At 58.0% G+C, this 17,932-nt stretch overlaps 1 protein-coding gene across 2 annotated transcripts; it reads left to right on the forward strand.

Annotated features, from left to right (window-relative positions):
* Positions 1–1,158: 1,158 nt before the first annotated feature.
* Positions 1,159–10,986, forward strand: ARRDC2 (arrestin domain containing 2). 2 transcript variants are annotated; one of them, XM_085040184.1, is made up of 8 exons: positions 1,159–1,625; positions 7,615–7,681; positions 7,776–7,923; positions 8,263–8,365; positions 8,638–8,894; positions 9,008–9,167; positions 9,411–9,562; positions 9,648–10,986. In XM_085040184.1, exons 1-8 carry the CDS (start codon positions 1,370–1,372, stop codon positions 9,699–9,701), a joined length of 1,197 nt encoding a protein of 398 aa, XP_084896310.1. In that variant the 5' UTR covers positions 1,159–1,369; the 3' UTR covers positions 9,702–10,986. The 2 variants fall into 2 exon arrangements, with proteins under 2 accessions (XP_084896310.1, XP_084896309.1); XM_085040183.1 differs by lacking the exon at positions 1,159–1,625 and adding an exon at positions 6,403–6,736.
* Positions 10,987–17,932: the final 6,946 nt, after the last annotated feature.

Genomic DNA, 17,932 nt, shown 5'->3' on the forward strand with positions numbered 1-17,932 from the left:
GAAGATCAAACAGAGTGAGAGGCACCACCAGGGCTGTGTGGGGGATGGAATATTCCCTCATTATTTATCTGTTTGGATTTTGGTGTCAAGGCCTGGAACCAAAGGTCAGCGAACAGTAGGACAGCGAGGCAGCTCTGCCCAGCTTGTGATGAGTGGGCTGTTTTCCTAGAGGTGAGCTGTGTGTTTTTGTTCAGTTGGTCACTCACGTGGGCTTACTGACTGCTGAGCTTGCACTAACTCTGTTTGGGATCTAGGTGTGTTCCAGAGGGATCAGTGGGGGCTGGTCAGCCCTCACCCTTGGGGGTTGAGTGAGCAGGGTGGCACAGCTGCCACTTCACAAGCTCTTCTCAGCCTTTTCCTGCAGATGGGTTTGATTCCTCGGGAGCCAGCCCTGTCAGAGCTAGTGAAGTTTCACAGCCGCTTCAGTCTGTGTGTGAGCAGTGCCTGGGCCCACGAGCCTCGTGCTTTCCCTGGTGGATTTGACTCTATATTTCTCAGGAATGGGACAGTCTCTGCTCCACGTGTGCTTCAAAGAAGCCATGCACTCACATCTTCCAAGTGCAAGCAGGAACCTCTCATCAGTTCCTCAAGCCAGCATGTTGTAAACACCTCGATTCAAACACCTCAGTTGCACAATTTGGTGGAGTAACAGGGACTTGCATCTGCGCCAGGTCCACCCCATTACTGTGATGTGACCCTGAGGTGGCATTGCCACCTGTGCTGCAAGAACAGCCACGGGGATAAGTGGCAGAATCACCCTTGGAGGCACCAGCTGGCTGGGAGAGCTGTTGCTGGGAGTCACTGTGATTATTCACTTTCTTTATCATGTGGATTTTGGTGCAACTTCAAACACAGAAAGCAAAACTGGCTTTTGGAGTGAGGGGCTCTGCTTTCTAAACTCCTCTCCCACCCCTTCCAGCAATGCCCCAGGAATGCCTGAACTGGGAAGGCCAACCAGGCTTTCTTTGATTCCCCAGCTCTGTGAAATCTGCCAGTGCGGTTGGTGGTGTGGGACACCCCTCCCTGCCAAGAGAGCCACCAGCATGTCCCAGTGTCACGTCGCCAGTGTCTGTGACTCACAGATAAGATGAAGTCACATTTTTTTCTCGGTCGGTTCAAAAACACGTCCCTCGTCACTGCAGCCCCGTCCCGGGCACGTCACCAGCCTCAGCACATGAGGTCAACACTAAAGCATCGCTGCAAAACAGGGGCTCAGTCCAACCCCTTGGAAGCCCTGCAGGGTGGGGCCAGCTAAGAGCCAGGATAAATTCAGGGATTTTGGTGTAGCCTTTGCTCTTCCTCCTTCCCCTGGAAAGCTCCAGGCAGGCACCAGCCTCCTGGAGCTGCGGGCTCAGCGTGGGCAGCAGCCATGCAGCCCCTGGGGCGCGTGTGGAGGTTGGAGGTGAAGCTGGAGGATGGCCGTGCCCATGGCAGTGGGGAGCTGCTGCGCGGGCTGGTGCAGCTGGAGCTGCGCGGGGCGCTGCGGGTGCGGGCGCTGGAGGTGTGTGCCCGTGGCCTGGCCACTGTGCACTGGCTGGAGAGCCGCAGCATCGGCCTCAACGTCGTCTACCGGGACTACACAGCCTACCAGACCTTCCTGTACCGCCGCTGCCAGCTCATCCCCGGTAAGGCCATGGCACGGGGCGGGTGTGTGTGCCAGGGTGTTGGATTGGAACCCCCTTAGATGCATGTGTGTGCCAGGGTGTTGGATTGGAACCCCCTTAGATGCATGTGTGTGCCAGGGTGTGGGGTTGGAACCCCCTTGGATGCATGTGTGTGCACCAGAGCACAGGGTTGGAACCCCCTTGGATGCATGTGTGTGCCAGGGTGTGGAGTTGGAACCTCCATGGATGGCTGTCTGTGCCAAGGTGTTGGATTGGAATCACCTCGGATGGGTGTGAGTTCCAGGGTGGTAGACTGGGACCCCCTTGGATGGGTCTGAGTGCCAGGGTGGTGGCTCAGAACCCCCCTGGATAGGCCTGTGTTCCAGGATGTGGGGTTGGGACCCCCTTGGATGGGGTCTGAGTGCCAGAGCATGGGGTTGGGACCCCCTCAGGCTGCACATATCCCCTCTGAGGAACTTCTGCCCTGGTGGGTGTTGCCAACCCATCCAGGGCTCTTTGCCCCTCCTCTCACCTCGGCCAAGGGTTTCTCTGCCGCTGGTTTCCAGGAGGCTGCTGGCAACCCCAGGGCTGGGGAGCACCAGAGATTTGTGGCTTTTGTTGTGTTTGCAGAGGAAAGAGCAAACACAAGTGTCTGTTCACAAGTGTGGAAAGAGCACTTAGTGCTTCAGCCAGTGTTTGTTTTCAGGTCCCTGATGCTGGGACCGCGTGCCCAGCTGGCACGTTGCTCAGATCTGCTGTGAGAGGACAAGCCACTGGCATGCCACAAGCCATTCTTTGTGTGCTTGGGATGAAATGATCCAGAGCCGAGGGGTATGGCACATCTCAACTGTCCATCTGCTCATTAGCTCTGGCTTTTCTTAGGAACATGCAAGTCTTTTATCCTCCCCTCCAATAACAGTGTCACAGCCATTCCTCTGTTGCTTTTCCTCCCCATTTCCCTGTTTCTGATGGCCTAGTGGCCTGGTTGCCCAGCCCTGGAGAGGGCTATAGGACTTATGCTGAGGGCATTTAATTGTGTCAGTGACAAAGAGCAACCCAGAAAGTGGCGCCAGCCCAATCTGGCAAACGTAGAGGCTGCAGGAATAAACTGGAGGGATGGAAAGAGGACCTGAGTTGCCTTCCTGGAGGTGTTCCTGTCCCTGGACTGCAGTGGGGGGCCATTTTCTCTGTTTCTGGATGACTGTGTCCTGCCATCTGCTCCCAACACCTGCACTGCTCTGGAGTTTGTGTCTTTTGGCAGCAGCTCTTCCATGCTGTGCCTACGGATGGCTTCTTGGCAGCTGCACCTCTACCAAGTGTCCAAATTACAATTAAGCCCTTGCCCTGCAGCGAAGGTCCTGAGCACTTGGTCATGCAGTCCTTGGTCACAGTCTCGTTAGCTCTGAGGTGACAGGGTGAGTTTTATCACCCATTATCCCTGCAGGGAATGTCTGCAGGGAAGCCACAAGCTGCTGCCAGCATGTTTGGATTCTGCTGCTGGGATTGAGTGTGATAGGAGCCCCTGGAGCCATCTGGGGAAGGGCACTTGGCCAAAGGCTGCAGGGATTGCATGGGCTGCTTGGTCTCTCTGGCTCTCTGCACACCTGGAGCTCGGAGCTGGAGGTTCCTGGCCCTCATCTACTGCACAGGGAATGTTCAGCTGGGCTTCCTGGGGGGCAGAGAGCCTCGCCAGAATTTGGGGCTGGGATTTTATTGTCTCTGTCCACGCACAGATTCCTTTTCTGCCTTGTGAGAGGGACACGTGTAATCACCAGGGCGTTTTTAAGTTTTAACAGCAGAGAGGGGCTGTCCTGCAACCAAAATAACTTCCTTTGGATCCTTCTGTCCCCTGCTCTGTCCCCAACAGCAGCGTGAGGGCCTTCCTGATGTCAGCTGGTGAGGAACGTGCCGCCATCCGACAGTCCCTGTGACTGCTCCTTTCTTGTTGCTTCTCCATGAGATCAGCTGTGTCTGCGTGGTGTTTAAAAAATGCAGGTTTTGTCATGGTAACAAGGCAGTGCAGAGGAGGGAAGCTGGGCTCAGATAAGTGCCCTCCCTTCTGCTCTCCCCTCAGCTGAGTTTATCTGCAGTTTCCTGGCAAGGCGGTGAGTGCTGGCACTGGGGTGCTGCGCTGAGAGACAAGAAAAAAGTGTGCAAGAAGGATGTTCAGGCAGGGCCTTTAAACGTGTGTTGTGTAATCATCTGAGAGAGGGAGCAGGAAGAGAGGAAAAGACAGGGGGTTAATGGGCAAAGGACAGCCCTGGACTCTTCTGCATGAAGTGATGGGACAATGCCCTTAGAAACATAAATGATTGTTGTGCAGTGATGTTTTCTGTCCCAGGATCCTGCAGCACTTCCCAAAGGTGTAGTTCCTGCCCTGGTGGGAGGCAAACATCCAGAAGCCATTTTATTTTCATGGAGACATCCAGGAGAGTTATGGCATCAGGGCTGTTCCTCCATGGCAGGGTGGCTCTCAATCAGCACTTTAATCCTTGAGCATGCTCAACAGTCCCAAATCCAGCAGGGATGGAGCTGGTTCCTCAGTCTGGGAGTGTGTGCATGTGCAAGACTCTGTTGTCCCATCTTGTCCCCAAGTTGGGCCAGGGTAGAGCACCTGACTTAGCTCTTTACCTGCTGCTTTACCTCTTTACCTGCTGCCTTCCATTCTCGCTAGCATTCCAGGGCCCCTCGTGTGACTCTGGGGTCGGTGGGGACAAGCCACCAGGTCTCAGCAGTGCATCGGGGAAGGAGCAGCTCCCCCATGAGCCAGGCAGGCTGTCAGCTCCTGCTGGGACCGATTCCAGCCTGGCCAGACTCTAGATGGGGCTGAAGAGTTGGAGATCATGCCCTGTGTGCTCTGCCCAGCCTGAGCTGGGTGTTCCTCGGGCACCCAGGACCATTCCTGAATGGAAAGCCCTTGGCTGAGCTCCCACATCTGCTGGAGATCACAGGGTAGAGGAGAGACCCTCTCGGTGCTCTGGGGTCCCAGAGGGGTCGGGGGGGCTGCCCTCCCCACGTGGAGGCAGCGAGGGACAGGCGAGGGCATCGCGTGTGCTGCCACGGGAGGGAGGTTCGCAGGATCCGCATCCCGTGGGCGAGGCTGAGTCACGGCCAGGGGTGTGTGCCGGCAGGCGGGAGGAGGAGGAGGAGGATGCCAGGCAAAGAGAGGGGCCCAGCCAAGGCTCCAGCCCCTCTCAAGAGCCTCCCCACCTCTAATGTCACTGTGGGGACACCAGGCGCCTTCCCAGAGCTGGTGTCACCGGTTAACTCATGCTCTGATATGACTTCCTTCCTCCTTTCCCTCTCCCTTTGCAGCGTTTGCTGTGATTCATGTTTGCCCGTGGCAGCACATAAAACAAACCACAGTCCCCTTCCCATGGGGAGGGAGACAATTCCAGTCCGGCCTTGGAAAGAGCTAAAGTAGTGCCAGGCTTCAGCCCAGCTAATTTTAAATGGCTGTGATCTACTGAGCTCAGCACAGCAGTCCTGCCCGGCAGGGCTGGGAGCAACTCAGAAATCCCGAAAATTTCGGCAGCCAAATGCTGAGTAACATTTTTAATGCCTGTTTTGTCTCATCCCCACCCGTGCCGGGGGTGCAGGGCTCTGGTGCTCCGCAAACATAACAACCATCATTAAAGTGGAAGTTTTTAAGGCTGCATTAACCCTTTTGGGGAGCACAGATTCCTTTCTCCTCCCTTCTACAACATCTCGGGGCACTGCCAACGGTGATATCCACCCTGGAAATCACTAGTTCCCAGTTTCCATGATTTCACCCCAGCTGAGCACCAGCAACCGCGGATGCCACCGATGGAACAAATCCCTGCACCATTCCTGCCCCTGCAGGTGGAATTCATCCCTGAGTTTTGGACACCAATCCCAGTAGGAGCTGGTGGAAAACTGGTGCTTGCCCGTTTAACAAGCGCGGGGAAGGATTGCTCACCCTGTCGTTGCACAAGCTGAACTCCAGCCAGTTCTTGATTTCTTAGAACTAAGGGAAGTGATGTCCCAGACATCACCGCCAGTTGGCCTGGCTGTGTCAGGAGCCCAGATCCAGTTGTGGCCTGTTCTGAGCCCTGGGAACAGCCCTTGGGAAAGGAAGGATGTGGGTCAATATGTGGCGTGGCCCTCTGCGGGCACTGGAATGACAGTGAGGAATCCCCCCTGGCCACAGCCAAAGGCTGTGACCCTGAGAATGGGGATTCTGCCAGGATTGGAGCTGCAGGGGGAGTTTGAGGGGCAAAGATAGGAGTTGAGTTTTGGAGGACAAGGATGGAGGGGAAATTTGGGGGGTAGGACAAAAGAAGGTGGCTTGGGACTCAAGGATGGGGATTTTGGGGCACACAGATGGGAACTTGAAGGGGATTTTGAGGGTCAAGGATAGGAGCTGAAAGGGGGGCAAGGATGGGAATGGAGGTGAAATTTGGAGTGCAAAGATGGAAGCTAGAGAGGGGTTAGAAGTCAAGGATGGGAGCTGCAGCGAGCCTTGGGGGGCACTGAGTGACCCGGCAGCGGTCAGGGGGTCACCCCTGAGCACGGGCAGTGCTCAGCCCTGTGACCCAAGGCACACGATCACAGCACACGATGTGCAGCCCCGGGACGAGCCGGGGAGCCCCGCTGGGACTGCACACACACCCCGCTGTCCAATATCCCCCGGGAGCCCCGGGCAGCCCTGTCCGTGCGGCGGGGCCGATCCGCACATGCTCCCTGCCTTGTTTTGCAGAGCCCGGCGGGGCCGCCCCGTCCCGTCCCGTCCCGCCCCGCCGGGGCCGCCCCCGGCGCTCCGGGCTATAAAGCCGGGCCGAGCCGCGCCGAGCCGGGTTGAGCCGCATCGCGCCGGTCGGGGCTGAGCCGCGCCATGATTTTCGATCGCCTCAAACGCTTCTCGATCGTGCTGGAGGGCGCGGAGCGGGACGGCCCGGCCGCCTTCAGCCCCGGGCAGGCGGTGTCGGGCCGCGTGGTGCTGGAGCTGGCGGCGGCGGCGCGGCTCGGGGCGCTGCGGCTGCGGGCGATGGGCGCTGCCCGCGTCCACTGGACCGAGTCCCGCAGCGCCGGCTCCAGCACCGCCTACACGCAGAGCTACAGCGACCAGGTGGAGTTTCTGAGCCACCGCGACACGCTGCTGGCACCCCCAGGTAGGGCATCCCCTGCCCGGGTGCGGTACCGGGTTAGGCACCCCGCCGCCGGGCACCGGGCACCGTGCGGGTGGAACAACGGGGGAGCGGGGCGGTCTGGACACCCCTGGTGTTGGGTGCTGCACGCACCCCAGCCGGCTGAAATCTGGGCGCCTGGGGCAACCGCCGGTTCTGGGCGCGTGGCACCCCAAAACTGCAGAAATCTGACCGCCAGGGACAGCCTGGCTGCTGGCAGCATGACACCCAGCCAGCTGAAATCTGGGTGCCTTAGGGTCTGAGCGCTCTGGGCACGGGGTGTGTAGGTCTCTGCAGACATCTCAGATTCTGGGTGCACCCTGAAATCTTGGGGTGCATGGTTGGACTCTGCTGCTGTGCAAGGCACCCTGGTTAGGAACTGTTCCCCACAAAATTCCTCCTTTTCTGTGAGCTTCCCAGCAGGGAAGCAACGTTGGAAAACTGCAGATGTTCAGGAGCTTGTTTTGAGCAGAGGGGGTTGGCCTAAATGATCCCCAGAGGGCCTCTCTAATCCTGGGGTGCAAACTCTAGAGAGCCATGGGGGCTTGGCTGGTCACCCTCCCTCCAGCTGGGCATCTTGGGCTCTCACTCCAAAGCTGTGGGGCAGAATGGCTGCAGGATGAAGCAGAGCCCACCTGGGAGGGCTGGGAGAGGTGCCCCTGGGTCGTGCGTGTGTGTCTGGAGACACTTGGAATGCAGACAGTGCCCAGCTCTTGTGTCACAGCTGCTGCAGCTCTGCCCTGGCACAAACTCAGCTGTGCCCTCGTGCTGCTCCTTACTGGGTGCTGCACATCCCTGTGACTCGCCCCAGGAGGAAGTTCTGCAGGAGGGAGCTGATCCTCCTCAATCTGTTTTGCCCACAGACAATGGTGAAGCCACTGTCCTGCAGGCAGGAAGGCACGAGTTCCCCTTCACCTTCCAGCTCCCCGAGTAAGTTGGCTTTTTTGGTGGGGGAGAGGACATCTTAAAAATGAGAGGTTTTTGAGCAAAACCCGTCTAAAAATGGTTTGTTGCTCATGCCCAGGACCTTGGCCACCTCCTTCGAGGGGAAGCACGGCAGTGTGCGCTACTGGGTGAAGGCCAAGCTGCACAGACCCTGGTCGACAGTGAAGAAAGCAAAGAAGGAGTTCACAGTGATTGAACCCATCGACATAAACACTCCTGCACTGCTGGTGAGCTCCCTCTGCTCCACCCCGGGGCTCTGGCATCCGAAACTTTCCTAGGAAACCCACGGGGAGGGTGTCTGCCTCCCCCTCAGCATTACAATGCAGGCCTGATTTCCAGAGGGAATATTTTCCCCATGAACCTCATGCCCTCCAGCATTACCTGGGCTGGGCAGAGGTCAACTGTGCCTCTTTGGTTTTGGAAACTTTAATGTGTTGCAACAACTTCTTGCATCAGATACCTGAGAAGTTGCTGATGCTCCCTGGCAGGTTCTTGGTGCCAGGGAGGTGATTGCTTTGAGTTTCATCCTCGGTTACTAAATAGCTTAAATATTTCCCTTTCTTCAGGCTCCCCAGGCAGGTGCTAAGGAGAAACTTGCTCGTGCGTGGTACTGCAACCGTGGCCAGGTATCTGTGACTGCCAAGATTGACCGAAAAGGCTACACCCCAGGTGAGACCAGGTGCTGGTGCCCTTGAAGCTTGGTGGGCCCTGGGGAAGAGCCCAGAGGAGGAGATTTTGGGGTCACTGTGAGCTGGCGTGAAATCAGAGAGCTTTAGTGTGCACTTGTGGTGGGCAGCGCCCTTGGGACACTCCTGGATGAACCCCTGTGCCTGCACTGTCAGACAGCTTGGCCAACCCTTGGTGGTCCTGTGCAGCAATTCCTTGAGGCAGCACTGGGCTCTGCCTCCCCTCCTCCAACGTGTGTGTGTCTGTTTTGGCAGGTGAGGTCATCCCTATCTTCGCTGAGATCGACAACTGCACGAGCCGTGCCGTGGTGCCCAAGGCAGCCATAATCCAGACCCAGACCTTCGTTGCCCGGGGCACCAAGAAGCAGAAGAAGTCGGTGGTGACCAGCATCACTGGGGACCCCATTCCGGCCGGGAAGAGGGAGGTGTGGCACGGACGGGCGCTGAAGATCCCACCAGTGGGGCCATCCATCCTCCAGTGCCGCATCATCCAGGTGGAATATTCCCTGAAGGTGAGGGGACCTCTCTAGGAATTCCCTCCTGGCCAGCTCAGGGGGGATACCTCCCCCTCCAGAGTGGGAAAGCACCACCAGCTAAGCTTCCCTGCTCTATCCTGTCTCTGCAGGTTTGTGTGGATATTCCTGGGACTTCCAAGCTGCTCCTTGAACTGCCTCTTGTCATCGGGACCATCCCACTGCATCCCTTCGGGAGCCGCACCTCCAGTGTCAGCAGCCAGTACAGCGTCAACCTCGACTGGCTGAGCCCCATCCCAGAGCAGCCAGAGGGTGAGCATCTCCTCCTTTTCCCTGGAATAAACCCCATGGTCAGGACAGCAAGACTCTAGGACTGGTTCAGTTGAGAGCTTGTTTTTTTTAACTTAATTTTTTGGTTGTGGTGCCGAATCTCCTGGGTTCCACACCCTCAGGGAACTGGGTTTGGGAAAAAGTGGGTTTGAAGCCCTTTCACCTGTGTGTCCCCCATTTTTGGAGAATGTTTCCTGTTCCCTGATGGTTCTCCTTTCTCTTCAGCCCCCCCTGAGTACTCAGCAGTCGTGTCCAGCGCTGAGGCTGAGCAGAGCCTGGCTCCACCGTGCCGCAGTGAACTCGGGGACATCCTGGAGGGTCCCTTCTTTGCCTACATCCAGGAATTCCGCTTCAGACCACCTCCTCTGTATTCAGAGGTAACTAAACTGGGCTGGGAGGCTGCTGGAGATGGCTGGGATGTCCCCACTGCTGAGGTTTTTGACTCTGAGCTTGGCTCTGCAGGTGGATCCAAACCCGGCGTCAGACAACATCCGCCCGCGCTGCATGACCTGTTGAGAGAAGCACACGGGCTGTGGATGACAGTGTGACAATCCCTTGGGATGGAAGCTTCACCCTCACAGCACTTCGGTCTGGGAAGGGGGATGTGAGACCCCAGCTCCACTCACCGCTCTTGGCCACTCCTGACTGTCCCACGGGCCCAGAGCCAGTGCTGCCGTGGCCTCAGGCAGGGTAGGAGAACACGAGGGGCCTGGCAGTGTAGAGCAGCTCTGTGTGTGGCTGGGCAGGACATGGAGGGTTCAGAACTGCCCCAGCACTTTGGGGTTAGAACAGGGACTACGAGCCGAGATTGCTTTCCCCTTGCCTGCAGTGCTGTGCTTCGAAAAACTTGTCAGCTCCTGGGGAAAACAGGAGCTTGAAGGCTTTTCTCAGGATTACTGGAGAATGTTTTGGTGTTGCTCAGGGTTGGGCCCTGCAGGCACAGCTCTTTGCCTGTGGCTCCCAGGACTGCAGGTCCCCAAGGCAGTGAAAGGTCCTTTTCTGGCTGGATGAAGCAGAGGCCTCAGCCACTGCCGATAATCTTTGCCACAGACCTGTGAATGCCTGTGGGGGGAATGGTTTGGGCCACTTAACCAAGCTCTAAAGGCCTCCAAGGGCTGTGACGAGGTCTTGGAGGATGAATTTATGGCCTGTGGCAATGTTTTGGTGCCATTTACCAACAAACAGGAGAGGTGGTTCCTGAGTGTCAGTGCCAAACCTGCTCAGTGTGCTGGTGCCTCCCCCGTGATGGGGCTCAAACCACAGCCCCCAACTGTGAAACCACCATGGGGGCTTGAAGCTGTGGCTGTTGGTCAAGGAAGAGAGAAGGAAGCCCAGTCCAAGGCTGCTGGCAGCCAGAGGTGCTGCTGGGACATGTGGAGTTGGGATGAATCCTTCAGGGCGGGGAGTCCTGCTCAGGATGGGCTTGATCCTGTGCCCATGCAGGGGTTGGTGGCCCTGGTGGGGTGAGGACACAGCAGCAACCTGTGCTCACTGGTGTGGGAAGGGTGAACTGGACGTTGGGGTGAGGACCCCTCAAGTGTGTAGGTGCCAGGGGCTGACCCTGCTCGCTGCAGGGGCACCTGAGCAGAGTTTGGGGGCCGAGGACCTTTGCATTCCCTCACTGAGACAATCCTTGGCTGTGCACAGCCAAAGCCAGCGTGCCTTGGGCTCTGTGCTGGGGTTGCTCAGATGAGTCTTTTCTATCTGTGAACACTTTTGTAATGACCACTCTTTGTCTCTACTCTTTTTGTACGACTTTTCAGTGAGGAATTTTTTGTCTGAAATAAATTCTTTAAGCCAAGCTGTTGCCTGGATAGTTTTCTGTTCCTCTTTCTGCTTCCCATGGTCTGGAGCCATACTGTGGCTGTTGGGATGTGGGACTGGGAGTGCTCCCTGGCCTCTCTTCATTGCCCTGCAGGCTCCCAGCTCCACCCTGTTCCCAGTCCTGCACTGGGATTAACTGGATCACTTGGCCATCACTGCTGCCCAGCAGGATTGGTGCCTTGTGCCTCCAGCTCCTCCACGTCCATGCAGTTCTGGCACTTTTCCCCTTACCAGGGATGCAGGGCTGCGAGCAAACCTGTTGTATTTTTCCACCCTTATGTCCAGACCTTCAGACCTTGTTTCCTTCCTCTTTGTGTCCAGACTCTGGGAGGACAGACACATTCTCCATCCTGAAAGCCTGGCAGGGACCCAGCAGGTCCAGCTGGGAGCTGGGACACTCCTGCTCTGGCTCAGCCAGTCCCAAGGAGGGTTGGGATCAGCCCCATGCTGTGCTGCTGGGATCTGCTGCCGTGTGGGAAGAGTAGGGAGGCTCCTTCACCTGCTTCCTCAGGCTGGAATTTGATTTTTTCACAACATTTCTGTGCTTCACATCTCCGCTGGGCACAGCAGATCTTGGTGTATGTGAGGCAGGGCTTGAATCAGGGCTTTAGTTTCGTCTTCCATGGACTGTGCTGCTTAAAAATACTGCCACTGGAATGTGATTTTTTTTTTTTTTTTTTTTTTATCCCCCTTTATTTATTTTTTTTGTTTGCTGAGCCGCTCAGCGCCGCAGCTGCATCAGAGCACGTGGTCCTGCCCTGGGCCATGGGAGAGAACTTGTCCCTGAGTTTGCCTGCGAGAACCTGGTGCTCCTGCAAGCTCTATTCAAATCTGGTTTTTATTTGGCATCCCCGGTGCTCTGATTAATTTTTCCCAGGGGAGGATTAACCAACCTCGCGGGGAATTTGTTTGCATCCCCGTTTGGGGGGATTGTGTCTGGATCTGCCGCTGGCAGCAGCAGTGGCCGGTGCTGCGGTGCTCTTGGGGGTGTTTTGGTGACATCAAAGGGGACACGAAGCACAGCGCTGCACCCCCCAGGTGCTGGTGCCTCCGAGGGCAGCCCTGTGACCAGGCTGATCCCAGCCAGCTCCAGCCTGGCACAAGGGAGCCATTCTGTGCCGGCAAACGCCGAGCGGCAGGGATGGCCGGGGGCTGCTGGTCAGCCCCGGATCATCTGCCCCGGCTGCACAAGGGGATGTTTATTCCCCGGGCCGGAGGGGGAGGCGAGCGCCCAGCACCCCGTGTCTGTCCTGCGGCGTCTTTCTGGGAAACCACATCACACGGTGACGGGACAGGCCATGCCGGGCCGGGGAACCCAATGCCGGTGGGCAGCGCTCCCGGTGCCCATGTGGGAGCGATCTCTCTCCAGCAGGGATTCTTGTAAATGCCTCCAGGTTTTTCTTGTACAGTCGGGCAGTAGCGCAGCGAGGTGTGGGGGGGCACGGCCAGCCTGGGGCTCCTGCCAGGGAAGGGCTGAACTCCTGAATCCTGGAGGGCCTAAAAATACCTCGTCTGGACATTTGGAGCCAGGGCACGGTGCAGACCCTTCCAGGCAGTGCTTTCACAACTGCTGGCAGTGCTCCCTCCAACCTTCTGTTGTTTATCCGCCCCGGCTCCAAAGTCCTGATTGAACAGCCCGGGCTGTTCCAGGTTTATTGGCACAGGGGTTTGGGGCTCCCTGGGGGTCTGCTGAGCCGGAACGGCCCCGTGCCCTGCGCGGCGATGCCGCGGCAGCACCGAGACTCGACCTCGGGCAGGAGGCGCGTGATGCAATTACAGTGCCGGGATTATTTATAGCTCTTGGCCCCGTGCGCTGGAAAATGCTGCCCAGACCATCCGTCAGAACCTGCTCCTTGCGAGGGGCACGGAAAGCCACCCCCACCCGCTGCTCTGCTCCTCTCTCCTGTCGTTTTTGCCTTTCCGCCCCAAAATTGTAGGACCCCCATGCCCCGGCCACAGGGGTGCTGGGAACCCCTTTGCCATTAAGCTCATGCATCTGCAGAGCTCTGGGATCTCCCCCATTGTAGCTCACGGCTCTGCAAGGGGCTGGGATCCCCCGGTCCTGCGGCCCCTTCCTACAGCATTTTGGGGGCTCCCCCGTCCCCTCAGCCCTCCCTGTCCCTGGAGGATGCTCGGTCCCATCCCGGTGGCCACAGCCTCCAGCTGAGGCTGTTGTCCTGTGGTCTGGGGGGTCAGTGGCGGGGCCAGCGCGGCCGTGTCGCGGGGAGGGTGACACGCGAAGCTTGTGGCCGTCGCGGCGCTGGCAGGGACAGAATGTGCCGGAGCGGGCGCAGCCCTGCGAGGGATGGTATTAGCTACGTCGCTGCTACCTCCGGCCCGGGCGGCCGTCCAGCTCCCAAAACAAGCACCGCCTTCCCCCATCCCAGCCGGGCTGAGCCCTGCGGGGTGCAGCTCACCCGAGAACCTGCCGAGGGGCACCCAGCGGGAGCTGCTCTGTTTGCACCGGGGGCGGTCGGTGATAATAAATCTGGATTTTGGCCCAAGGGGGATGCCCCGCTCTGTCCCTGGGCTGGGGTCGGGGTTCACGCGCTGCCCGAATTCAGCATCTTTGGGCCAGTGGAATGCTGGACTCTGAGCGTTCGCACCCTGCGGAGCAGCAGTCGGTGCTGATGGGGCTCAGGACTGCCCAGCCCGGGGTTGCGGGGTCCCCGAGCACCGCGGGGACACACACAGTCCCCAGCAGCACCAGGCCTTGCTTTGCGTTTGCTCCAACCTCCGGCGCTGAGCTGAGGATGGCACGGCTTGGCCCTGGCAGCATCTTTGGGGTCTGGGATTCTTGTGTCCCCCTTCATGCAGCAGAGCTCTGCCAGGGCTCCGGGAAGCAGCCGTGCACCCCGACATGCCGGGGCGGCATCGCGGCTGCCCTCCGCCCGCTGACTCAGCCGCCTGTTTGCCGGAGCTGCTCCCGCCCACGGAAACCGCAGGCAAAGTCCCCGCATCCCTGCGCCGGGGCTTTCCCCGCCGGCTCGACAGGAATCGCAGCTTTTCCCCAGCCTGATGCGGGCAGAGAGCCCCTCCGGCTGCGGGGAAAACTGCGGAGAAACCACAGGTTTTTGTATTCCAAACCTGCTTTATAAAGCCAAACCCCGGGGGTCTGGAGCAGCCGGATGGCCGTGCTGCCCGTGCCACATGTCCTGTCCCCTGTGAGCATCGTGCCAGCAGGATCGTGGAATTGTGGCATCACCGGGACACCCCACAAACCCTCATGGTGGCAGGTCCTACCGGCGTTGTCTTTGCCGCAGGCTGCCTGCAGCAAATCGCCAGCTTTATTCCCCATATCCAACCCAACCCCTTGTTTTTTTTGGGTCTGACCCCTCATTTGGGGTCCCTCGCTGCTGGCACTGCCCGGCCCCTCGCGCAGTCACTCCTTGCTCCCTCCCTTCCTCGGGCAATGGAAAATTTTTATGACGTTTTGACTTTTCTCCAGTTGTTTGGGAGCGAGGAAGGGGCCGGAGCAGCTCACAAACATGTCTATGTATAAACATTGGGATGGAGCCGCCGGCACCGGACCCTCCCCACGGAGCCGGGTGTCCCCTCTCCTGCCGGGACCCCAGTGTGGCGTTCCATGCTCAGTGACCCGGAGCCGTCCCCGTGGGGATGTAAATATTTTGGTTTTGTTCAAAAAAACAACAACATTTAAAAAAAATAAAAATAAACATCCCCCCCCTCCTCCCGGGTCATCCAGCGGTGGCACGTGATGTGTTGGCACACAAACAGGGACGGGACAAGGCTCCCACGCCACGCGAGGGACAGGCTGGGATCTGCAGGTGACACGGCCGTGCCCGGTGCCAGCGCTGTGGCGCGATGGGACTTTGCCCCCAGCGCCGCTCCACACCCCGGCTGGCTTTGCTGTCACTCCCTTCACGAATCGCAGAGAAGTCCCCGTGCCGCCCCGGGTGGGCGCGCGGTCCCCGCCGCGTCCAGGGAGATGTGGCACGGTGACATCCCTCGCCCTGACCACCACACCTCCCCGCAGATAAATTGTTCGTGAGGCGTTTGGCACCAGGGAGGAGCGAGAGGCACCAGTCACTGCTGGGCTGCTCTGGGTGTCAGTGGGACACAGCTGTCCCCAGGTGAGGGGTGCGGGGCTGTCAGCCTCACTGCTCCCTGTCACCTCAGCCCTGCTCCAGGGCAGGAGCGATGGGGTAACCCTGTCAAACCCCACAGCTCTGATCCCTCCTCCCACGCCCCAATCTCAACATCTTCAGATAGAGTTGTGCTCCATTTTTCCTTCCCTATCGCCCTGCAAGAAGCAGAATTTTGAGCCGATTTCAACAAATAAACTCAGACCAAGCTCAGTCTGGGGGGGAGGAGGATCCAAGCCAGCTCTCAGGGATGCCCACACATCACCAGGAGCCTGCAATGACCCCCCTCCCCATTTCCCAACCTCATTAGCAAGCCTGAACGCGGTCATCTTTAAATGCAAGGGGTTATGTGGAGCAGGGAGAGGGATTTTCCTGCTGAGCAGCTGTGTAAATGCCACCACATCCCTGCCCAGCGATGGAGGCAGCGATAGCCCGAAGGGTCCCAGCCGGCTGGAGGTGGCTGCGCCGGGCAGTGCCGGTGGGAAGGGCGGCTGCGGCTCTGCCGGACGGTCCCGGGAGGGGCTCCAGCCGGTTCCCTCCGCTTCCCCGGCGGTTTTGGAGTGTGTAAAAGTGAGGGAGAGTCAATCTGCCTGCTAAGAGCTGGTAAACACCCCGGGAGCGGATCTGGGAGAAGGGGGGCTGCTCTGGGTCCTGTGTTTATCGCTGCAAAGCTGGGCTGGCTTGCTCTGGGATGAGACAGATGGGGGAGGCTGCTGTAAAAAAAGGCGATTTTTTGGGGGCTCTCTGGTTATCGAGTTGTCCTTAGCTCAACTCTGGCCGCCTGCTTGAGCAAAATATGTTTATGCTGCAAAACCTCTGGCCGGCTGCGCTTGCCAAGGGGGCAGGGAGCGCGTGTGGCGATAAGGGCGCAGCGTCCTCCCCTTCCTGATCACCCGATACCCGGCGAAGAGCACGGAGGCGGCCGCCCGCCTCCCAGCACCCTGAGTTTATGATTTCTTTTACTATTATTATAAAGTTTCCTTTGAAAAAAAAAAAAAAACCCAAACCCAAAAAACCTAAACATAATTCAATAGCTGTGGCTCTGCAGCTGCCAAAGCCTGGAAAGCTCCGGCCGTGCCAGAGGCTGAGCTGCCCGTGGGGTTGCCAGCCCTGAGTGCAGCCATCCGAGAACATTCAAACTGCAGGGAAGAAATGCTTCCTGCCATGGCCCGGGCGTTCCTGGGAGGGAGAAGATGGTTTTCCAACCACTGGCGTGCTGGAGCTCGCAGCATCCCGGAGGGATTTTGCACTGATCTGAGCATCCAGTGCAGCCCCGAGGGCAGCTCCGAGCCCCTCTCGGTGGGGGAAAAATAAGAAATATTCACTTTCGCTGCTGCTTCGAGTCATTTTCCGTGGCTGGGTTTGGAAACAGCCCTGGCCCGGGTGAGGCTGTTGCAGCTGACGTGAGCAGGAAAGAGCCGGGGCGGCCCCGGGGCCTGCTTGAGAAGTAGAACCAAGTTGTTGTTGTTGTTGTGACACCGAATGGTTGCAAAACGCCGGCGCTGAAATACCCGTGACTTTCAAAACAAGCTGAGCCCAGCTGTGGCCGGCGGCTCTCTGTCCACATGTGTCCATCTGTCCAGCTGTGGGCCCTGCAGCCTCTTCCCTGCCTCAACCAGCAATGCTTGGAGGGTTTTGTGGGGGAGAGAAGAAACTCAGAAAGCTTTTTTTAGGGAGGAAAAGCCCCAATTCCCCAGCTGCAGAGGGAACTGCCAGGTATTCTGCCCACGGGGGCTTTGCAGTGCTTGGGGGCGTGGATGAGATGAGCTGTCTGCAGCCCTCGACTATTCTTAAAATATAATAATAATAATAAAAAAATCCCAGGGATCAGTTTGTTTTCTTAGCGATTAAGTCACCTAATCTGCCTGGCAGCGGGTGGCATTGTGGAGGTGGTGGCAGCGATGGCTTTTTGCCCGGCAAATAATCCTGCCCCCGGCCACGGCTGGTGGTCAGGCTGGGCTCAAACTTCCTGCTGGCAGCAGCTCTCCTCCGGGATGGGGTTTAGGGAGCAGGGAATGGTGCTGGGAAAGGGATGGATGGATGAGGTGGGGGATTGCAGATTTGTGACCTTCTCTGGGTGTGTGTTAAAGCCAGGCTGTGGCTCTGCAGGGCTGCTTCCCCGAGGCTGGAAAACAGGTTAGGCTTCTCAGTCTGGGAGCAAAACATCTTAATCTGGTGTTAAAAAAATAGGTCTGGGCCTGCAGGGATGGACTTTTCCTTCCCCAGGGGCTCGGAGCCCCCAAGATCTGATGGTGATGGCGCCGTAGCAAACCCCTCTGGCTATTTTGTGTTTCATCTCTGGTGCCATCTGAGCTCACCTCCCCCGGAATCAAGAGGAAATGGCTCCAAGCTGCACCAGAGGGGGGTTTAGGTTGGATATCAGGAAGAATTCCTCACATGGAAACAGTTGTCAAGCACTGGCACTGCTGCCCTGGGCAGTGGTGGAGTCACCAACCCTGGAGAGATTTAAATGTGGATGTGGCACTTGGGGACATTGGTTAATGCTGGGCTTGGCAGCGCTGGATTAGTGGTTGGACTCAATGATCTTAGAGGGTTTTTCCAACCTTAATGATCCTATGATTCTGTAAAATCAGGGAGCCAAGGGTAAAGCCTCAAGCTGCCACCGCCTCTCTGCAGCTCCTGCTGGCTGCCCCACCTGCTCTCTTGGGCTGCAGAGCTGAATTTTCCATTTTGCAAGAGCAAGTGGAGCCAGGTCAATCCTGGCACATGTCCCCAGTGCCTTTTGCTTTAGAGGGCACAGCACTGATACCCTGTGAGAATAGGGAGGATAAGTTTTTTTCCCTTTAAAGCAGGGAT

This window comes from Lichenostomus cassidix, chromosome 28, assembly GCF_008360975.1.
Source record: "Lichenostomus cassidix isolate B80296 chromosome 28, HeHo_3.0, whole genome shotgun sequence".
Classification (NCBI taxonomy): Eukaryota; Metazoa; Chordata; class Aves; order Passeriformes; family Meliphagidae; genus Lichenostomus; species Lichenostomus cassidix.

What these genes read in the sequence shown, in the direction of transcription:
- ARRDC2 (XM_085040183.1), top strand. Translation starts at nt 6,460, where the DNA reads ATGATTTTCGATCGCCTCAAACGCTTCTCGATCGTGCTGGAGGGCGCG. An exon ending in TAAACACTCCTGCACTGCTG is followed by an intron (nt 7,924 to 8,262) that starts GTGAGCTCCCTC and finishes CCCTTTCTTCAG; the next exon opens with GCTCCCCAGGCAGGTGCTAA. An exon ending in CCGAAAAGGCTACACCCCAG is followed by an intron (nt 8,366 to 8,637) that starts GTGAGACCAGGT and finishes CTGTTTTGGCAG; the next exon opens with GTGAGGTCATCCCTATCTTC.